The 22896-nt window shown below is 42.5% G+C and overlaps 1 protein-coding gene across 1 annotated transcript in view; it reads right to left on the reverse strand.

Moving 5' to 3' along the window:
* LOC101417975 (retinal guanylyl cyclase 2) overlaps positions 1-22896 on the reverse strand; it is a 77032-nt gene that overhangs the window by 11129 nt on the left and 43007 nt on the right. Inside the window, 8 exon segments of the mRNA XM_071212977.1 lie at positions 3448-3474; positions 3476-3641; positions 5085-5114; positions 5116-5222; positions 16571-16625; positions 16627-16712; positions 21590-21738; positions 22448-22459. Coding sequence (XP_071069078.1) covers positions 3448-3474; positions 3476-3641; positions 5085-5114; positions 5116-5222; positions 16571-16625; positions 16627-16712; positions 21590-21738; positions 22448-22459 — 632 coding nt within the window.

Below are 22896 nucleotides of genomic sequence, written 5' to 3' on the forward strand. Positions count from 1 at the left end.
CCCCACATTGTGACTTTCTATATGACCAGTAAAAATTATCATTTTTAAAATATATATATATTTAAAGATACTTAGATTACACAAAATGTTACACAAACAAATATAAGGGGTTCCCATATGCCCCACTCCCCACACCTCCCACCATTCCCCACATTAACAACTTCTTTTATTAGTGTGATACTGTCATTGCAATTGATGAACCCATTTGGAACATTGCCACTAAGAATGGATTATAGTTCACATCATAGTTCACACTCTTTCCCACTCAATTCTGTAGGTTATGGCAGGATATATAATGGCCTGTATCAGTCATTGCAATGTCATTTAGGACAATTCTAAGTCCCAAAAATGACCCCATATTACACCTTTTTCCCTCTCTCTGCCTTCAGCACCTCCAGTGGCCACTGTATCCACATCAGTGATATAATTTCTTCCATTGCTAGAATCCCATTAAGTCAATAGTACAATACCAGTAAGTCCACTCTAGTCCATATTTTATTCCCCAATCTTGAGCCCACTGGACTTTGTATCTTCCCATGGTTCTATCAAAGCCCTCCCTTACCTGGTGCATTTGAGAAAAGGATCCCTGCCCTCAAATAAGCATGTCTGCCTGCACTGAGGAAGGCAACAAGTTACAACGCAAATGCTGTATGGGAGAAGAAACTCACTGGCAGTTATCAAAAACTGGTGGTTGATCCTTTAAGGAGTCAGTCACCCAAGAGGTCCCAAGGACATGGATGAAGAAATTAGAAGGGCAGGGAGCATGAGCACTGCCTGGCCTTGGTGGGTAGACTGATGTGGGGAATTGTGGTTTGCACGAAGCAGTATAAGGACACTGAAAGGGAAGGGGAGATGTGTAAAGGGGTCTGGTTGGGATGGGGGTGGTAGCAGGAGAACTGAAACTGAAATTAAATCACCGGCTTGGTAACTATGCAATAGCCATCTCACTTCTACTTCAGATTATCAAGTGCCAGGGGAGGTGATTCCAAATTTACAGGTAAAGCAAATGACAACACAAACAGGTTGATGACTCACTGCCCTTTTGATTTTTACTTCCTTTGAATCCTGTAACTTTTAATAAACAGGACTGAAAAATTAGATTCCTTTTTTTATTCATATAGCTCTGCTCTGTCCTAAGAACAGACCACTCGCACTTCCTCCCACTGCAGCTATGAAGTACCAAAGTATCTAATGTCCTTGTCCTAAAACCCCCAACAACTGGCTGAACAAAATTAGCTGAACTGATCTAACCAGTGGCTGTTTTACTGCCCACACTGGCTCATTTTTGATTCTTAGTTTCAACTGAATTAGCTTTTACTGATTTTTTTCTAATCAGGCTACTTGAGTTCAACAAGTTAAGACATGTATTCCGATGCCATGGACTTTTCCTCCACCGTGGTTTCCATGTGTGCTCCTTTATTAGCTTGTAGCTCCTGCTGATAGGCAGGTATGATGTCTATTTCTGAGCCCTATTTAGGAGGCTTGGCCTGAGGATCTCTACCTGACCTAAAAAGCGCCCTGTCTAATCTGAGATAAACACACTACCCTGTGTGTGATTAGAGAGCTAGAACCTTTCAGACTACTGTGAAGGATCCAATGAATGAAACTAATCATTCTCCAGGTCTACCTTGGTTCCAGGGACAGGGGAGCTGTCTAAAGTTTGGGATGCCTGGGGCTTCTTGCTCCATCAATAAGACAAGTATCCATGTTGCATACAACATGGAAATATCCCTGCAAAAATATGAGATTTTCAGTGATTTGTTGCCTAGATACAAGATATAAAATCAAGGAGAAGGAAGCATGGCAGCAAAATGAGTGAATGTTGTCATCTATTCTCTACTAATCTTTTGCAATCTTTAATAGGAAGACTGAGAATTGACAGGCTGGAGGAGTGGAGGGAAAGTTGGAGTAAAGGGTGGCAACCTCACAAATCAACATTGGTGGGCTTTGGTTACCCTGTAGCAATCCTATGGCAGTTTGATATTATTTATGAATCCCAAAAAGAAAAAGATTGGGTTTGTAAGCTGGTCTTTTCCTCTGTGTGTGATAACCTTTGAATGCATTATATTCAGCTGACATAGCTTGATTAAATTACCTGTTAAGATTAGGGTGTTGATTCAACCTTGTCAGAGTTGAGTCACTGCCCCCTTTGTGGACTGATACAAATGGACACTCATTCAAGAAGAGGAAGAGAGAGAGTTCCATAGAAATGGCAGAGGAGAGAACTTTGATCCTGTGGCCCCAGAAAGAGAAATGAGTCGTTTGCCTGATCGTTTGAAGCTGAGAACAGAACAGCTTAGTAGCTGATAAGGCCTGGAAAGAAATGAGTCCTATGCCAGAATGATACAGGAAGCACTGAGAGATGAGCCCTATGCCAGCCTATAGCTGAGAGCAGAAGATAATGTGCCTATGGAGTCTTTTTTTTAATTTTTTATTGATTTTGTAATAATATTACATTAAAAATATATATATATGAGGTCCCTTTGAACCCTACCACCCCCACCCCACCTCCCCCCCCCCCCAGCCACACTCCTTCCCATCATCATGACATATCCATTGCATTTGGCAGGTACATCTTTGGGCACCTCTGCACCTCATGGTCAATGGTCCACATCATGGCCCATACTCTCCCCCATTCCATCCAGTGGGCCTTGTGAGGATTTACAATGTCCGGTGATTGCCCCTGAAGCACCATCCAGGGCAGCTCCTATGGAGTCTTAAGAAGGAGAGACCAGGCAGAGATTGCCAACCATCCTGCTTCAACAAATGGCAACTGACTTTGGTGAGAAAGCAGCCTTGAGTTGGACTCTTTAGGGCCTTGTAACTGTAAGCTTTTACCCCAAATAAATGCCCTTATAAAAGTCAACAAGTTTCTGGTTATTTTCATCAGCACCCCTGTGGCTGACTAATACAAACTCTGAAGAGTCTCAAGCCTAATAGTTCTCTGGAGAAATGCTAAAGTTCTATCCTATATAATAATGGTACCTAAACAAGATCTAATTTTAAAAGCATATATTAGATCTATACAAATTTTACCAAGATGAACTCTGCAGTAGTCACCAACTATGGGGGAAAGAAAACACACAAATATTTCTGTATTTCCTTCGATATCTATACAGTACACACTTAGCCACTGAAGTACAATAACTCTCTTGACCTCCATCTCTTTTTAGTCCCAATTCTAGGACATAGCTCAAAAGAAATCTGACTGATAATCTGTTGCTGGGTTGAGAGTTATGATTTTGTAAAGTGTGAAGTTTTATGCATTCTACCTGGCCTTCATTTCCAATGCGATACCAATAGAATTGGTGAACTGCTTAAAATTCAATTCCTAAATAACAATGTTCTATCAATTGGCATCCTTCTATTTTGGAATACACATAAATGAACACTGGGCTTTGTATGAAGATTTCACTCAGGAACAAATTTACCTGTTAATTGGCTTACCTTGTAGATATCATGACTGCAAATGATCCACATCAAAGAGTGTGTATAGGTCATTCAGGAGATACACCACCTCAATGAACTCACTCATGGCTAAGATGATGGTGAAGCCCACAATGTTGCTGAAGTACAAGGTGACCAAGTCAAAGCCCTCAGGTTCTACTGTGAAGCCCATTTTGAGTGACACAGTAACTGATCTGAAAAGCAGACATAGTTATTCCTCAGAGGACACAGGCCTTCCTCCATGCCACGCAAGCTTGCTAGAACACAGTTCCTCCAAAATCACTGCTATGGAAATGATGAGGAAGAAAATGTCACCAGGGTGAAAGCCTTAATTTATTTACAAATATTTTTTGAGTGCCTAAATTCACCAGACGTTGTGCCAGGTGCTGGAATACAGCACTGAACAGACTAACACAGTCAATGCTTCATGGAGTTTTTTCAGCTTTCTAAATTTCTACCTTGCCTTCCCCCCAACCACCCAGAAAATATTCCTTCGTTCCTTTTCAAGAGACCAGTTTTCCCAATTATCTCCTTGAAGGTCATGTTACAACATGATAAGATGCCTTGGAAAAATGGAAATTGTAGTGATGGGTAAGGTTTCCAACTAAGCAGGGGTTGGGGAGGTGGAATCCTAGTTAAACAACCCTGCTACTGACTTGCAACTCCTACCCTCTGGTTTATTGGACTTACCCTGGCCAGCTAACAGGGAGGTGAAGAAGGTCAACCACCACACCAGGGAGCCAAGAGTGTCTACAACTGCAAGCAGGAGAATTGCATCCATCATCCATGTGGAATCTAAGCCCCCTCTTGATGTAGAGGGAGACTGGACATAACCATCCCAGGGTCCACAGGATGGAGCAATAGAGTATGGATTGAGTGGACTTACTGGTGTTCTGCTGGGGAACTATTGTGATTCATAATGGAAGAAATTGTAGCATTAATGTGGAGAAAATGGCCATGGTAGCTGCTGATGGTAGGGAGAGGGAAGAAGAAATATGATGTGGGGACATTTTCAGGATTTGGAGTTTTCCTTGGTGGTTCTACAGGGACAGATGCTGGACATTGTGTGTCCAGCCATGGCCCACTGTGTGGACTGGGGTAGAGTTCAGACTACAATGTTAACCACTGTTCATGTGGGGCAGCGGTGCTCCAAAATGTATTCACCAGGGGCAGTGAATGTGCTACAATGATGGAAGAGGTTGTTTATGTGGGCGTAGTGGGGTGAGGGGGCTGGGAGGGTATATGGGGACCTCTTATTTTTTTAATGTAACATTTAAAAGAAAATAAAGAAGAAAAAAATAGTTCTCTATCAAGAAAAAAAGACAAACAAAAAAAACAAAACCAATCCTGCTACTTTCCTCTAGGACCTCAAAGAACTGTCTACTTTTAATTGGTCAACTTACCAGCGAAGTCATGAAGTTGAATATAAAAACCTGAGATACCAAAACTTAAATGATCAGCAAAATCCACAGGTAGTGGAAAATTAGCTTGTGTGCTCTGCTTCCTCAGTCTCCAAATCTTATTTGATTTGAAGATGTGACTCAAACCTATTGGGAGTAGAGAGGGTAATTTTATTTTCTTTTTTTAATAGAATACACTGTTATAAGTATTCACACTGCTCAGGTATTCACACATACTGTGGCAGTGTTTGTGTCAGAAGCTTCTCCATTTTGTTTTTCAATTTCCAGCTCTTCAGTCCATTCCTGGATGAAATAGTCCAACATCCAAAGCATAGAATCTATGATATTGGTCTTGCCTTTATTGAAGGTTTTTTACTGGGAATAGAACAGAAAAAGGAGCCAAGGAATGCTTACTCCCCAAACTCAGAGGTGATTGAGCAGGTCCCCTTATCATTAACCCCTTCTTTAAAAATGCCAGTGAAGGAGAGGTAAACCCAGCTACAAATTGGAAAATTCACCACCCACATTCATTTTCACACTATGAGAAAGCCCATTCAAAGGGCTTTTCTTTCCTGAGTGGGTCTTCCCCTAACCTTCTGTTCTTTCACATCTGAGCAAAGGTGTCTGGGCAAGCTCATTCAGATCTGAGGTGTAACATATAAATAACATCCACTTCAAAGGCAACAAGATTTGGTCTTAGGTCCAGGCCAGTTGTGTGTGGTGTAAGGGGAAAAAGGGCAAGGAGTGCTGTTTTACTCATCTATATCATTAACCTACCAAATCCTCCTTATCCTCAAATGTAGGAGCTACTGCTACTGTGTCAACAGTTCTTGGACAGTGGGGGTTTTGTTGACTCCTTAAACAGGGTGCACTATCTACATGGGACAATCTACTCCTATTTATTATGACGGGGCCCAGCAAATATATAATACCTCACACCTCCCCTCCAGGTCAGTCAGGATCATGTAGAAATTCAACTGGTCTTGCCCCCTTCGATACTCTGATTCCATAGAGGTAGCTGCCACACTACAACTTTTCAATATGCCTTCCTGCAACCCTACATCTTCAGAAACAAGGTAGCTTATCATAGCTTTAGAATCATGAGGGGTAGCCCCTTCTTGCTGTTGTATTCAGCATATAAATGGCTGTGTTCTAAACAATGATGATCAGTGGTAGTTTTGCTGAGCAGAGTCCTAGGGCTCTGTTCACAATGAATCAGCTGGACCATGCATGCTCCACTTAGCACTCAGTACTTCAAAGCCAACACTAGAAGTTTCCCATATGAGCCTGGTCTCCATCTACACATCTACTAAAGCCCTGAGGGCAAGCCCAACAGTCAGCTCAGATGCTTTGAGCTCCCCTTATTGTCTAACCAAGGGAGCCTCCCTCTCCTTCTCTTCCTACTCATGTTTTTGTTTTTTAATTGCAGTAAGTTGGGAGGCTACACTTGTTTTTCAGACAGTCTAAACTTCCACTGAAGCATTTCAGTGAGGGAAGCCCCCGGCAATATCTTGTTTGAAAGTTGCATGCTGCACACTCCTTCTATCACCCTTCAGGTTCTTTGCTACCTTCTGAACCAACATCTCTAGCATCAACACAAATATAAATGTTTTTTCTCCTGCCTCATTTTAAAGTTTTGGAAATTTGACCTTAATGGTCCTTTGCCTTTTCTATAGTATTAAATACCTGTCTGAGTATCCTAAAGAATACCAGCCAGGCTAATGGAAGCATTGTTAGCTGGGGACACAGATAACTTCATCAGGCTTTTAATTCAATTATTTCTCTTTTCTGCCTTAGACACATGCTGCTCATAAAGCATTCAGTGCTGTACTCCAGCCAAGTTCAAAAGCCTCTCCACTAGAACTGACACAGTGCTCTCAGAAAGAACCATCAATTTCAGTATCCTGTTGTTTCAACCGAGGTCAAAACTTCATGCTCCAACATAGGAACCATACCCTAGCTTCCTTAGTGAGACTTGCTTTGTCATTTCCTCCATCTCCTCTTCCAATTCTTACCTCTTGGGGAAAAAGTCAACCTTGTTAGAAATTCAGTATCTTAAGGAAAGGGCTTATCACTCTTCCTTGTCTCAAGTAGTTTTCTAGGAAGGTAAGGCATGTCCTGTTAGAAAACTATAAATGCTAAATTTTGTACTCTCTTCCATCTTAAAAACCTTTTCAAACATTCCATATTTTTCCTGACCCTCCAAACGCAATCCGGCATCACTTCAATTGTACACTTGTCAGAGTTCTCTGGGATGTCCAAAGCAAACATATCTATTCCCTGTCACCCATATTCTAACAGTCTCAATGCTATTGTCTTGCAAATGCCCATGAGTTGCTTTCTGTTTTCAAAAGGTTAATTAGGCTGTAGTGGAAGTCAAGAGGATTTAGCGATCTTGTATTGAAGGCTAGGATGCAGGAATTCTCTGAGAAGGAAGATTTATTACAATCAGCTGGACTTAGTGGACTTCTGTCCAAAAAAACCTAGCCCCCAGCTGGGCTTCTACATCCATTTTATGCAGAGGATTCAGGAGTAGGGTGGTCAAGCAGTGCCTTTGGTGTGAAAAAGAATCTTCTTTGTTAAATCAGGTTTCAGTCTCTTATGGCCTAGGGGTTGTTAGAACCCCAGGTAAGCTTGAATATACATATCACCCACATCTGCCCCCATCCTTCCTGAATTCACACAGAGCCTATATCACTTAATTGACTTTCAGAAAACTATGCAAGCTTGAAGCTTGTATAAACTCACAATATACATCATTTCCCCCCTTTGATGTATGCTTAAGGTTGTTAAGCTTTGACATCACTATTGTTGGAGTTTTTCTGGACTGATTAGTATGTATACAGAGTCATGAGATGGGTGGCTGTTTGTGTTTTTACTGCACTATTTATGAGGGCATGTATCCTGTTTATGATGAAAGGGAGGAAGCAAGGGAGTATGGTGCATTCTCTTATGAGGAAAGCAATTATTCCCACTAGAAGTTTGAGATTTTCTGCTATTGACTGCCAATTTCCAAAGTGATTAGTTAAATTCCAACCGTTCCAGTTTGCAATTGTTACCATTTTGTTTGTAATTTCATTGATAACTTTTCCAGTGCCATCTAGTTCAAGGCAGCAATTAGAGAGATTGAAATTTCTGCAGACTCCTCCTTCAGAGATAGTCTAGGGTGAGACTGTTTTGATAGATAGGGTTTCTGAATTTGGTCTGCTGTTGGGCTAGCAAGGTTAGAGCATGGATGATCTCATTAGTTATTACCTCCACGATAGCCTGCAAGCAGATGATTCAGTTTAGAATATAGGTAGGTTTTCAGTAACCCCACATGCCATCTTCTGCCCAAGTAGCTGGCCCATAATATTGGATTATACATTCTGGGGGCCACTCATTATCTGCCCAGGTGGTTATAGCTCTTTTTTTCTTTTTCTATGTTTTGGTATACCAGTTGACTCAGCCTCTTTCCCCTTCTGCTAGGGGAATGAGAAAGAATGAGGGCTTTATTGTACTGAGCATACAAGTACCACAGCAATTCTGGGGAAGTTCCTGAAATGCAACCTTACTACAAATCCAGTACAAACTATTTGCTGCAGTAAAGGAGCCTCTTGCAGTGGAGTGTCACAATGCAATTAATTTAGGGAAGTACAATTTATGAGAATGAGTTCAGATTTATTCCATTTGCCCCTAGGCTCTGTTGTATTGGTGGTGTGATTTTGGAACCTTCCTCCCATACATATTAGGTTTCCAACAGATATATAGGAGTTTAAGTATATCCTTGACATGCAATATTTTCCTATAACAGAAGTTTGTAAAGTTAACATACCATCTCTGGGAACAGCTGGGAAGCCAGTTTCATTATATTTTGGCTGTAATTGTATTCTCTAGTTTCCCAGGGTCATTGGTCTCCCATTTTAGTGCTTCCACACACATAGCATGAGGAGACATTTAGGGTTGTTCCTATAGTTTCAGCTAGGCTTATGAAAAGGTTTTTCACCACCTGAAGAATGGAGAAGGGTTTTTCTATTTCATCATAGAAGGAATGGAATGTGGAGTAGGTTTGACTCTGGAGGGAAGTTTCTTTATATCCAATTCAGACATAAACTCTTGGATCTACTCTTTTACCATAAAAGAGAAGTCCCATCTGAATTCCTCCCCTAAGTTCAGCAAAGGATTTTAGGATGGTAAGGTTTAACAGGTTACATTGTCCAAGGTGGCAGTTGGGTGATACTTCTCCTTTGCTGTGGATGGCTTTATGCCCTTTGCTGGTACATACCAGGCATATCTGTTTGGATGTCAGGTTGCCCATATGACATAGATCCAGGAGGGGCAATAGAACTGCCGTAGCATTTGACAATTCTGTTTGGTTTCCTGGGAGCAGGTACTTGTCAGTTGACACAAATATTTATAGTTATAAGTATACTTTCACTCCCAGCTGAGCCCTCTACAATTGCTCCATTTACCAGAGTTTGTGGCTTGACAGGCATCAACTAAGAGGGATGCTTGTTGGTTTGGGCTAGTGATTGAGTTAGAATTAAGCAGCTTCCAGTATTGATTAGACACATTTATTTCCCACTGAAGGGAGAGTGTTGGAGCTTCGGGGTAAAAGCAGATTATTTGGCCAGATATTTTACAGTCATTATAGGAGACTCATTGAAACTGGCAGGTGGTTGTATGGCCCTTACAGGTGTAATGGCTATGATGTATTAACATATTATTGACATGGGCCCCTGTTCACACCTGCTGGATACATGGCTCACACTCTGTGATGTCAACTCAAGACCAAAGGCAGGTTAAGGTTAGAATTAGAGGAAGTAGGCAATGGCACATTTTAACTAAGTTTGGACTGGACCTCTGATCTTCAACTGAGTATAGACCAATCAGATTCTGGGGTGTTATTGGAGCAGAGCTCAGTGTTCTGTCTTCATCTTTCAGCCATGTGTGAACCAGTCAGCTTCCAGTGTGTGACTGGAGCAGGACTTGGCATTTTGTTCTTTTGCAAGATGAGTTTGGTTCAGTTTTGGTTATCCAGAATATAGGTCCAAGACTTTGGGACAGCTCGCTTGACCCAGCTCTGGTGTATCCATGGGGTGATTTCAGCTACTTTAACTGCAGTGGGGGTGAATAAAAGGACAAGATAGGGTCCTTGCCATCTGATTTCCAGTCTTTGACCCAGACTGCATCTCCTGGTTGGTACAGATGTATGAAGCTGCTTAGGATAATGGGAGCCCTTTCTTGGACCCAGTGATGCAGATTTTGTAGGGATTTTCATAAGTTGATCATTTGCTGAGTTATTGAAGAGTTTCCTCTATCTCTGAGGTCCCCTTCTATATTTCGGATTAAGGGAGGGGATGCCCAAAGAGGATTTCATAAGGGGTTAGGCTTAACTTTTGGCTTGGGCTAGCTCAAGTTTGGAGGAGGGCACTTGGGATACTTGCATCCATGTCAGCTCAGTTTCTTGGCAAATCTTGGCAATATAAGTCTTTACTGTATGGTTCATTTGCTTTACTTACCCTGAGCTTTAAGGATGGTAAGCGGTGTGCAGTTTCCATTGGATGAGCAGTGCTTTGGCAATCTTTTGAGAGATTTCAGAAACGAAGGTAGATCCATCATCAGAGCCAATCGAGAGGGGAAGCCCATACTGAGGAATGATTTCCCTGAGCAGAACTTTGGCCACTTCTTCAGCCTTTTTGGTCTGAGTGGAGAAGTTGCAAACGAGAAGTTGCAAACGAGGACTATGAGTTATTTGTAGTGTCCAGATCATGGCATTATTTTTGCACATGTCATGCACCGCTGATGTACAGCATGGGTGATAGTGGCTAGACTTGGGATGTAGAATAAAATAATCTTTCTAATACTTCCTTAAGATGGGCTTTTCCTAAGTGTGTGTTTTCATGGTAGTCCTGTACTAGGGTTGCAGCTAATATTTGAGGCACAACTATTCTGTGATCAGGCAATGTCCACCAACCATTTGCTCATTGTGTCCCACTCTCAGAGAGTATCCACTCTCTCGGATTGATTATATTGCAGCTCCCAGAAATTCAGAGGTGGGGGGGGGGGATGAGAGCAGGCTGTGTATACTGCTGTTAATTATCAGCAGCAGTTTCTGATAGTTAAGTATCTGGGGAATGAGGGCAATGACCAGGTCTTCAGATAGGAATCCCTCCCATGCAGCTCTTTAAATTTCAGCACCTGCCCTCTGATTTCCTTGAGCAACAGGACTGCGGCTTGTCTGATATCCCTTGCAGTGCATCAGAGCCACTTTGGTGGGCTCCCAAACTGCTCCTAGTAGTTCTAGAATCTGTGTGCCATATGTAATATCCTTTCCTCCTAAGGTAATGAGTCCTTTTTGTTTGTATAAGGCTCCATGCATGTGCAGGGTAAGGAAGGCATATTTGGAGTCTGTGTAGATGTTAACCTTGGCTTCAGCAACAAGTTGTAGGGCTCAGGTGAGGGCAATGAGTTCAATTTTTTGTGCTGATATGTTATTCAGGAGACCCAGGCTTCTACTATGGCTTCAAAGGTCACCACAGCATATCCCACTCACTAGTCACTGCCCTGAACAACCTACTCCCATCCATGAAGAACTCTATGTTGAGATTTGGTAGTGACCTGTCTTAGAGGTCTGGCCTGCTGGAATACACCTCTTGCAATATCTCCAGGCAGTTATGGGTTGGAACCCTGGGCATGATAGGTAACAGGGTAGCAAGATTCAGAGTTTTTTATGAGTTCCAGTTGGACGGACAGATTTTCACACAATAGGGTCTGATATTTAACCAAATGGCTGTTAGTAAGCCAGGGTGTTCCTTTGGCTTCTAAGATTGTGACTACCACATGTGGAAACCAAACGATCATAGGCTGCCCAAGAGTTAATTTCATGGGTTCTAGTGTTAACATTGCTGCAGCAGATACCATTTGTAGGCAAGAGGGCTATCTTTGGGCTACAGTGTCCAGTTGTTTGGATAAGTGGGCTACAGGTCTTTGCCAGGAAACCAGGTACTGATTGAGTACCCCAACTCAGATGCCCTAGAGATTATGAATGTAGAGTTAGAATGATTTACTGAGATCTGGAACCCCATTGCTTGGTGCTTCCATCAGGGCCCACTTGAGAGCAGTGAAAGCAAATTTCTGTGGGCTCTCCCAGAGCAGGGATTCATAATCTCCCCCCTTTGTGGCTTCATAAAAAGGGCATGTGAGGACTCCAAAATTGGGGATCCAAATGCGGCAGAATTAAGCAACTCTGAGGAATTCTCACAACTTTCAGCAAGTGCTGGGCTCAAGTAGGCTACAGATCACTTTCTTTCTTTCAGGTCCTAATTCACAGACACCCTGTGCTGTTTTGTAATCTAGATACTTGAACTGAGGTAAGCAAATTTGGGCTTTCTTTTTAGAAATCTGATAACCCTTTCATTGCAGATGTTTTAAGAGGGCATGGGCTCCTCTAGCACAGTCTTGGTAGGTGGGACCTCTGAGAATGAGGTCATCTACATATTGGAGGAGGAAGCAATTATAGCTTTTTTGGTGTAAAGGACTTAAGGTCACTGGCCAGGGCTTGTTTAAACTAGTGGGCTCACTTTTGAATCCCTGAGGGAGGCATGTCCAAGTTAGCTGTTGCTTTTCACTAGAGCTCAGATTGTCCCATATAAAGGCAAAGATCAGTTGACTCTGGGGTACTACTAGAATGCAGAAGGCATATTTGAGATCCAGGCATGGAAAGTAGACTGCCCTTGAGGGTATCAAGCTGAGGAGAGTGTAAGTGTTGGGGACCACTGGTTGTAGGGTCACTACAGCTGAGCTGACTGCTCACAAGTCCTGGACCAGGCAGTTGTCCCCATCTGCCTTTTTACTAGGAAGAGTGGGGTATTCCATGGAGACTGACATGGCTTTACTATGCCTTCATTCAGCAATCTCTGAATATGTAACCAGATTCTTTCTTGCGCTTCACGTGGAACTGGATTTTGCTTTATGTTCACTGGAATGGACGTTGGCTTTATTGCAACAATAATTGGAGGAATGTCATGTGCCATCCCCGTTGGGTTGCCCTCTGACCATACTTTGGGCACATCTTCAAAGGAGAGTGGTGCAGCCATAGATTGGCTGGCTTCAATGAGGCAAAACAGTCTCCATTCTTCCTGCAGAGGGAGGGTTAGTGCTATTTTCAGAGGCTTTGGTGGTCCCAGTGTTAATGTGGATTGCTCCATGGCATCAAAGGTAATCTGATCTTGTAGTTTAGACAGCAGGTCCCGACCCAGGAGGGAGACTGAGCATTCCAGGAGATACAGGAACTCGTGAGTGACTTCTTTACCCCCAGGATTACAGGTCCTGGATTGGAGAAATTGCCACTGGGTGCTTTTACAAATTGCCCCTATTATAGTGGCTTCTCTTTTTGATAATGGTCTGACTGACCTGGTCATTACAGAATGTTGAGCCCCAGCGTTGACCATCATATGTATGGTGTGTGGTGCGGCCCCCTATTTGGACTCTGATCATAGATCCATGGGGCCAAGAGAATAGGAGCCCAGTCTGTCCTATAAGTTCTCATGAGAGCCCTCTATTTCCTGAAAATTCAATGAGCTGATTTGCAGGTTTTCCTTCTGAATTTTTGTGAACCCAGGGTATAGCTTGCGGTGCCTCGCTTGCATTGCTGGCTAATGCATTGGCTGCTTTCTTGAGGGCGATGGAGTCAAGTATCCTGTTGGGGCTTCCAGTGTCCTTCCTCCTTGCAGTAAGTGCATTGATGATTCTGCCCTAGGTGTGGCCCCCTCCTTGGGGTAGGGGTGTCCCAGTTTACATTCCTTGACACCGGGTTGCTTCTTTCAACTAACGCTGCTTCAAAGTCTGCTTTCTTTTTCATTTTCTGGTTTTCCTCTCTTCTGGTTTCCATGTCACAGTTGACATAAACCTTGATGGTTATCTCCATGAGCTGGGAAATGTTCATACTAGTGAACCCATTTAACTTCTGTAGCTTTCTTTGGATGTCAACCTGTGATTGGGGCAACAAATGCTGCACTGACCATTGTTTGGCCTTCTGGAGCATCGGAGTTAAAGGGTGTGTATACACAAAATGCCTCACACAGTTGCTCATAGAATTGAGCAGAATTTTCATTGAGAGTATATAGAACTTCGGTGGTCTTTGCCATGTTTACTGCCTTTTGGTTCCCAGCTCTGAACCCTTCGACTAAAGTTCTATGAAAAGTTTCTGGTCCGTTGAGTCTGTTTGTGTCATTGGGATCCCATTGGTGGTCCTCATCTGGTAACTATGTGCAGGCATATTGGTCACTGTCGAGGGTTCCCTCAGGTAGGTGCTCTTTGAGTCAGGTTAGAGCCCTTTGTATGACTCACATTCTCTCCCCAAAGTTGAATAAGGTCATGAAGAGTCATTTACAGTCAGCCCAAGTGGGTTTGGGGATTTGTATGATGTAATGGAAGAGGTCCTTCATGATCTGAGGCTCTTCTGAGTATGGTGGTGTGTGACTTTTCCAGTTAAAGAGATTGATGATAGTGAAACACAAATGTTCAGTTTCCTCCTGGGATCTGTCCATTGGCATTGTAGTATATTGGGGGTCGGGCCTCACAGACAGGTAACTGTAGGGAGACCCTTCTCCCTGCTCCACATGTTCCCAGGGCTCCCCATGGTCTGAGTTGTTGTCTTTCAGGCGCTCCTTCCTGACTGATGGTTGGCACTTGCGCTTGGGAGTATGGAACTATGCTGCCAGGGGCCAAGATTGGAAGAGACAACAGTTAAGGGGGAGGCAGGACCATGCATTTGGAGAGTGCGGCAGTACAAATGGTGGTGGGTGCAGCTGCAGGTGTGGTGGGACAATGCCACTTGGAGAGTGCAGCAGGAGAGATGGCAGCAGGTGTGGCTGTGGGTGCAGTGGGACCATGCTGCATGGAGAATGTGGCACATCCTCACTCCTCAGCACTGGCACAGTAGGAGTGTCTGCATAAAGCGGTGGGAGGTCACTTTCATCTGGCTCTCCTAGAATGGGTGGTTCAGAACTAGATTTTGTGCCCACTTTCTCTGGACCCTTTGCAAGGCATTTGTTTGGCCTGGTTCCTTGGACAGCACCTCTGGGGTTTTGTATCAGGAAAATCCTGACTTCTTTAGTTATATATTTCCTTAACCAGGGCAGACTTTGACTCACAGTGTCCTGCCAGGCATCGATGTATACAAACTGTTCAGGGTGCCCTGGTTTTCCAGTTACCATGTTGTGGACTTAATGGATGATGCAGGGATCAAAGGTGCCTTCCCAGGGCCAGCCCACACCAAAAGTCAGCCATTCTAATTCACAAAGTGTTCTAAGTTTTTTTGGTTGAAACTTTATGCCATATACATCTCCATGGAATGCCTGGAGAAAGTTATTCAGCATTCTACCTAGAAGGGTCCTACTTTGTATGTTCCCCATGTTTCCACCTTGTGTCAGTGCTACACAACACTCACTCAGCCTTTTGCTTCATCCATCTCCAGCTGTGCCCCTCTCAGGAACTTAGGGCACCTCTTAGCCTTAGCAGGTAGGTATAAATGCCTGACTCAGATCAAGGGCCCCAAAGGGCACCTTCACTGCCCTTGACCAGATGAGGTCACCACAGAACCATGGATTGAGACTCCGGTCTCACCCCACAGAAGTCTGTCTCTGTGTTTCACTCAGTTGCCACAGTCACATGCACTCAGCCTCCCCTTTTCCTTTCCTTTCTTGGACCTAGAGAAGACAACTTCCTCCCTTCTCCTTGGGAGTAGTATGATCTTCTTGAGAGCTGATTAGGCTCCCCTCCTCATTTTTCAGAATTAGGCTTTTCCTGCATTATGACCCGGGGGGATCTCACCCATCTGGCATGCAGAGCTCTTTTGCTTCATTCTCAGGGTCTGCTTCAAACACTCCAGTGCCACCAGTTTCTTCCAGGAGGGCTCTGGCAGAGGCCACAACATTTTTCTGGAATAAAGGGTTTCAGGGGAGCCCTGAACTGGTGTTTACCTGGGCCCCCCTGGCTTCCTCAGAGGCGTATGAGAAGGGCAACCAACAGTTGCCATCTCTGGACTTCATAGCAATCCCGCATGAGTCCCCAGGAAATGTAGTGGAAGTTGAGAGGATTCAGTGATTGTGTATTGAAGGTTAGGATGCAGAAATTCTCTGAGAAGGAAGATTTATTATAACTGGCAGAGCCCAGTGGACTTCTGTCCAAAAAGCCAAGCCCCCAGCTGGGCTACTAGGTCCCTTTTATGCAGAGGATTTAGAAGCAGGGGGTCAAGCAGTGCCTTCAGAGTGAAAAAGAACTTTCCTTGTTAGATCAGGTTTCAGTCTTTTAGGGCCTAGGGTTTCTTAAGACCCCAAGTAAACTTGAATACACATACCACCCACATCTGCCCACATCCTTCCTAAATTCTCACAGAGCCTATATCATTTAATTGACTTTCAGAAAACTATGCAAACTTCAAGCTTGCATAAACTCACAGTCTATATCAAGGCCAGATTGCAGATAGCCTAGAACAGAAGTTCAGGTGCAGCAGAATAACAGGGCCAGCCCTTGGGCTTTGTGAGGTTGTGCTGGTGATGTTCCAGCAATAAGAGAACCAAGTGGTATCACACTATCCCCCATTCTTCTTCTTCAAGAGCAGTATCCTTTTCCCTCACAACAGATTACTTCCATAATATGATGAGAACCCAAGGGGTCAGCTTTTGGTAGTTTGGATTTCAGATGTCCTCTGTGCAGTGAGAAGATCCACAGAGCCTTACCTAGTCAAATATTTCATCAAAACTTAGTTGTTTTCTGCAGCCTACAGCCCAGCAGCTGTAGGCATTCTAGAAGGACATACTCAGAAGGAACCACTTGTCTGTACATGGGAAGAAGCTTCTTAAGTCTCTCTGTGATGTCTGTCTGGATGCAAGAGGAGACAGGTTTACAAGTAATGTAGAAAGCACCAAGCTTTGACAGAGATAGCTGGGTTTCAGCCAAGAAGCCACTGGTCAGGGACAAACAAATGAAGGCCATCCCCTTACTTTCTCATTAGGTATAATGAATATAAATTATATCTGAACAAAGCCTGCATCAGCCAGTTTGGTGGGGAGTGATAAGGGAAGAAATCAATCATTTGGGCAACTGGTAGAGGTTGGTGCAAAAGGAATTGCAGTTTCCAACTGTGAATTTTAAATCATTATAACTAAGCTCAACCACATCTTTATTAGTCATAATAGGAAACATTATAATCAACACATTTTTGTCAATGAGCAATAAATTTGTTTATTCCTGTAGCATAAAAATCCATGCTTCAGGATTCAATGAACTCTTGGAAAGCATTTTCTGGATCCTGTTGGTTGTGGAAGCATTTTCCCTTAAAAAAGTTGTCAAGAGGCTTGAAGGAGTCATAGTTCGTTGATAAGAGGTCAGGTGAATACGGCAGATGAGGCAAAATATCATAGCCCAATTCATTCAAATTTTGAACCATTGGTTGCACAACGTGAGGTTGGGCATTGCCGTGGAAAAGATCTGGGCCCTATCTGTCGACCAATGCCAGCTGCAGGTGTTGCAGTTTTCAGTACATCTTGTCAATTTCCTGAGCATACTTCTCAGATGTAATGGTTTTGCTAGGATTCAGAAAGCTGTAGTGGATCAAACTGGCAGCAGACCACCACACAGTGACCATGACCTTTTTTGGTTCAAGTTTGGCTTTGGGAAGTGGTTTGGAACTCCTTTTCAGTCCAGCCATTGAGCTGGTCAGCACCAGTTGTCATATAAAATTCACGTTTTACTAAGAATGGACACCATTTATTATTTTTGCTTTTGTAAGAAAAAAATGTTTTTTGAAACTGATAGAATAAATATCATTTTTAAAAGAAGAAAGCCTAGCAGAGAATACATGTGGTTACTTCCCTCATGCTGAAAGCATAAGAGAATAGCTTAAAAAGTAACAGGTAATATCATTCATAAAGACAATTTTCCTATTTTTGTTGCACTGAAACTTTAATTTTCAAGCTCTAACTGGGGTTTCCAGCTTTTTGGAGTTAATGTTTTAAAACCTTGTTGAGTGATGCCTCCCTCATTCTCTAATAAATGATATGGAAATAATAAAATAAAATAAAATAAAATAAAATTCACTTTTTGTCATACGTCATAATCCGATTAAGAAATGGTTCATTGTTGTTGTGTAGAAGAGAAGACACTTCAAAACGATTTTTTTTCATTTTCGGTTAGCTCATGAGGCATCCACTTATCGAGCTTTTTCACCTTTTCACCTTTCTGATTTGTTTCAAATGCTGAACAGCCATAAAATGGTCAGCATTGAGTTCTTCTGCAACTTCTCGTTTAGTTGTAAGAGGATCAGCTTTGATGATTGCTCTCAATTGGTCGTTGTCAACTTCCGATGGCCAGCCACCATGCTCCTCATCTTCAAGACTCTCGGCTCCTTTGCAAAACTTCTTGAACCACCACAGCACTGTACGTTCGTTAGCAGTTCCTGGCCAAATGTATTGATGATGTTGTGAGTTATCTCCGCTGCTTTACAACCCATTTTGAATTCAATTAAGAAAATCAATTGAATTTGCTTTTTCTCTAACATCATTTCCATAGTCTAAAATAAACATAAAATAAACAGCAAGTAATAAATCATTAGTACAAAAACATAAAGCAAGAAATGCACATTAAAATGATGTACAACATAACCATATTTATTAAGAATATATTCCAATATCAAATGGCTAATTTCAAAAATGCAAAAAAATAATATTATTATATTTAGATACCAGCCTTATTCTGCTTCTGCTAGGTTGTAAATGTTGTCTATCTGATGTCAATTCTAATGCTATAACTCTAATAATCAAGTTCCTCTCACATACCACAAATAATCTAAGACAGGGGTTCTTAACCTTTTTTGGTCCATGGACCCCTTTGCCTGTCAGGTGAAAACCATGGACCCCTTACTAAGTCCACACTATACTGTGTATTATTTAATAAATATATCATTCCTACACCAAGACATCCCCCAAGAATAAGGTTTTTATTTATTTCAGTTCAAGCTCACGGACCCCTTGTTAAGAACCCCTGATCTAAGCCTTCCAATTCCTACAGTAGATCCACTTAGCCCTCTCTGCAGGCCAAGGCCCTACACAGGTCCAGGCTTTGGGTCTCTTGGCCCTGGGGAAAAAGAATGCAAGAGTTCAGATAAATGGTTTAGGGCCTCATCATGATCCTCCTGGCTGCTGGTTCTTGATATTCACTTGCCATGGAGGATTTATTATGTATCAGACTATGGATTGAGCACTTTGCATGCATTATTTCATTTGATTCTCACAACAAACTGTTGACATAGATGCAGTTATGTTCATTTATGCATAGTATAACTGAGCCACATGGCTACTAAATAACTTGATCAATGTTACATGACTGGTGAGTGACAGAGTTAGAATATGAACCAAATAGTCTCAATCTACTACATTTCCCATCTTCCAAATGACTCAGACTTCAACTAGGAGTTCCTAATCTCCTTTTTCACTCCCAACAGCCATTAGTAACCAGAGGCTGATCATGGTACAAAGGAAGAAAACTACCCTGTATCAGGAAAAAAGCTCTCTCTCATTCTTCCAAGTACTCTATAGTTGAGTCTTGAATTAGTCTCCCTGCTTCCAGCTTAGCCTTCTCCAAACCATTCCTAAAACATGAATCTGTCCAGGTCACTTTTCTTGCTCAAGACCTTTCCATGATTCCCCCATAACTAGCAGGATAAAATCCAAGCTCCTTAACATTGTTCATGAGTATCTCTTCAGGTTCATTTTTCATCACTAGTTCTACCCATTCCCAACTTTAACCTCTGTATTGTGAACCTTGCTTACACCACTAGTATGTCATACCCACCCTTGCTTTGGCTGTAACACTCCAGTTGTGCTGGTTTATAGAATAAAAACGTGCCTCTTTGCCTCCATGAAAGAATTTTAGCTGTTGCTCTTAATTTTCTGTACCTTCTGACATTATATCTTCTACTGCTTTATCACAAGTCTGCTATGCCAGTGATGTTTTTTCCATCTTTGTATCCTGCTCTAAATTTCAATATATTCCAGGAGATTAAACCTCTTGGAGCAAAACTGTAGCAGCCACTCTCTTGGAGAGAGAGACTTTGTTCATTTTTAAGAACACCATCAGGTTGAATGGGTCACCTCTCTGATTAGGCCCCTCATGATTCATTCCCTTGAGAATCTCATAGTCCAAATTAGGAGAGAGAAAATGGCAAGAAACATGGTAAGTGCTCTAGTAGAGATATGCACAGGAGAGCACAGAAAATAGACACCTGATCCACACTGAAGAGGCCACAGAAGTTTCCCAGAGGAGGTGACAGGAGTTGTGGGAGGCAAAGTGGAAAGGATGTGGGGATATTCTAGACAATGTCAGTGATACATGTGAAGGAACAGAGATGTGAGAGAAAATGCTGCTTTCATGGCACTGCCCATCATGTGGTTTAACCAGAGTACGGAGAGTGGCAGAAGATTAGCCTAGAGAGGTAGCTAAGGGCCAGATTATGACAGGCTTTATATATTGTGTAAAAGGTATGGCCTCTGTTTAACAAGTTATTGGGAACTGTTGGAAAGCTTTGAGTAGAGGAATGATAAGAGACCCTAAGTGGAGAAAAGGCTAGTTAAGTGTTGGGGGTTTTGTGTTTATTTTTTGCTTTGCATTTTTTAAAAAAATTTTCATTTGAACTAAATTGAGACTTTCATAAAAGTTGCAAAACATAGTACAATGATGTATTGTGTACCCTGCACTCAGCTTCCCCTAATATTAGCAACCTACATAAACATAGCACATTTATCAAAACCAGGAAATTAACACTGGCACAACACTATTAACTAATCTATAGTCTTTATCTTAATTTTATCAGTTTTTCCCCAATGTCTTCTTTCTGTTTTGTGATCCAATTTAGGATCCCATATTGCATTTGCATTTGACTTATTTTCTGTCTCTGTCTTCTCTCATCTGTTATGGTTCCATATTCTTTCTGTCTTTTACGACTTTGATGCTTTTGATGAGTATTGATCAGTTATTTTGTAGAATGCCTCTCAATTGTTTTTTTTCTTAGATTTTCTCATGATTAAATAGCACAAAAGTGATGCTGTGCCCTTCTTGGGACTTATATCAGTGCAACATGAGGATCAGATGTCTTATCATTGGTGATATTAACCTTGATCACTTAGTTATGGTAGTGTCTGCTGGGATCCTCCATTGTAAACTTATTATTTTTCACATTGCGATGAGTATTTTGTGGGGACCTACACTGAAAATGTGCAAATATCCTGTTTCCCCTCAAACCTTCACCCATTGATTTTACCATCCAGTGTTGGATCTTGCCTTATAGCCAAGCACTGTGATTGGAAATGAAGGTGGAAGCCTGTGGGGTGTCACAGGGAAAAGGTGGGGAACATCCTGACATCTAGGAGCATCATGAAGAGTATTGAAATATTTGGCAGGGAGTGTCGCAAAAAGGTAGAGGGGGCTGCTTAAAAACAAAGGCATTGACACAGATCCTATAGGCCCTTGGCTTATGTCACTGTTTAGAAAAGAACCAGCTTCTTGGGTGGGGGAATTTCTCCCAGATGCCTAAACACAACAGAGGCTAACCTGCGCACAACACAGGCTCTTGTATACTACCAGGCTGTTAGCACAAATGCATAACTTTGTTCATTTTTCTGGCAAATCATGGCAGCCTGGGTTGGTCTGATGATCTGGGCCACAGTGGGCCTCTGGTGCTCTTTTCTTACCTCCTGCTTAACTTCAAAAGGCAAATCTATCATGCAGAATGGGGTGACCTGGATCATTACTTCTTGTATGATGATGGCAAAGCCATAGACATCTCCTGCAGCATAGCCCAACTTGCTGCCCCTGGGGGCTCACAGCAGTTCAGGGGCTTTCTATAGCAGTTCTGAAAAGAAAGCATTAGGTAGTTAATGCATCAAGGATTAACTGACAACATCTACAACGCCCTCAAGGGCTCCCAGGGTAATGTTTCATTGACTGCTTTATATTTTCATTAGACAGACTGGCACTACATTGCCCCCTGGGGTCTGAGTCTATGGTTTAAGGAATTATACAGTTTCTCCCCACACCAGGACCATGCAAGTAGACACAACAGAGGTGTAGGGAAGGGCAGCAAAACTCGAAATAGAAAATCTATGTGCTGCTTCCTTGGTCTCTTGGGTCAGCAAGTAACAGTTGGCAGGCTACCAGAGAAAGAGAGTGCACTGCCATACTGGTTGCCATGAATTTCCTGTTTGCTGAGCTCTCTATGTGTCTGGTAATTTGATTGTGCCAGGGCTCAGGAATTCACAAGTTGACTTCTCCAGATTGTCTTTAAGAGGATTAGACGACTCACCAGGCCTCCGCTGTTCCTTGCAGGACAAAACGGCACAGTAGTTCCTCCAATTCAAGTCTGCACATATTTATTGAGGGTTTATTATGTGCCTGGCACTGTGCTAGGTTCAGGGGTGGTACCAGAAATGAATCAGAACTTAACTTTTCTCTTGAATAGTTCACAGACCCTGTATGCCCTGAACTGCAATATTAGCAAGCTGGAGATGAGGGTCACTATAAAATACAGGGAAATTAATTCATTAGAAGCCAAAATTGAGTACCCTCTGCATTCTCTGCTGCATTTCAGACCCCATCAGGAATATATTCTCCCTGCTTCCAGACAGTTTATGGCAGGCAGAGTCAGAAAGTATTCCAGAGGTCTTAAGCAATTGATTAAGAAATACATGTTGGGAGGGTGGGGCAACACACGAACATAGGAGATTGTCAGGTGTTGGTTGAGAGTATAATGCTGAGAAAACCTTTTCAAAATATAATTAGGAAAGTTACCTGTTTAAGATACTCAAAGGGGATAACCTGACGCAGGGCAGACTCCTAGGGAATATGTGAATGCTCATTTTGCCAGAGTGGGTTATACCATTGGGTAGAGACCCATATAATGAGAGTGAAGGTAGACCCACAACCTGGGGAGGACTAATGCCATCAAATAGAGGAAACCGTATCTCTCAAGAGAAATGGTGGCTCCCAGGGCATTGGGCAGTTGAGCGGGTCA

This window comes from Dasypus novemcinctus, chromosome X (genome assembly GCF_030445035.2).
Source record: "Dasypus novemcinctus isolate mDasNov1 chromosome X, mDasNov1.1.hap2, whole genome shotgun sequence".
Taxonomy (NCBI): domain Eukaryota; kingdom Metazoa; phylum Chordata; class Mammalia; order Cingulata; family Dasypodidae; genus Dasypus; species Dasypus novemcinctus.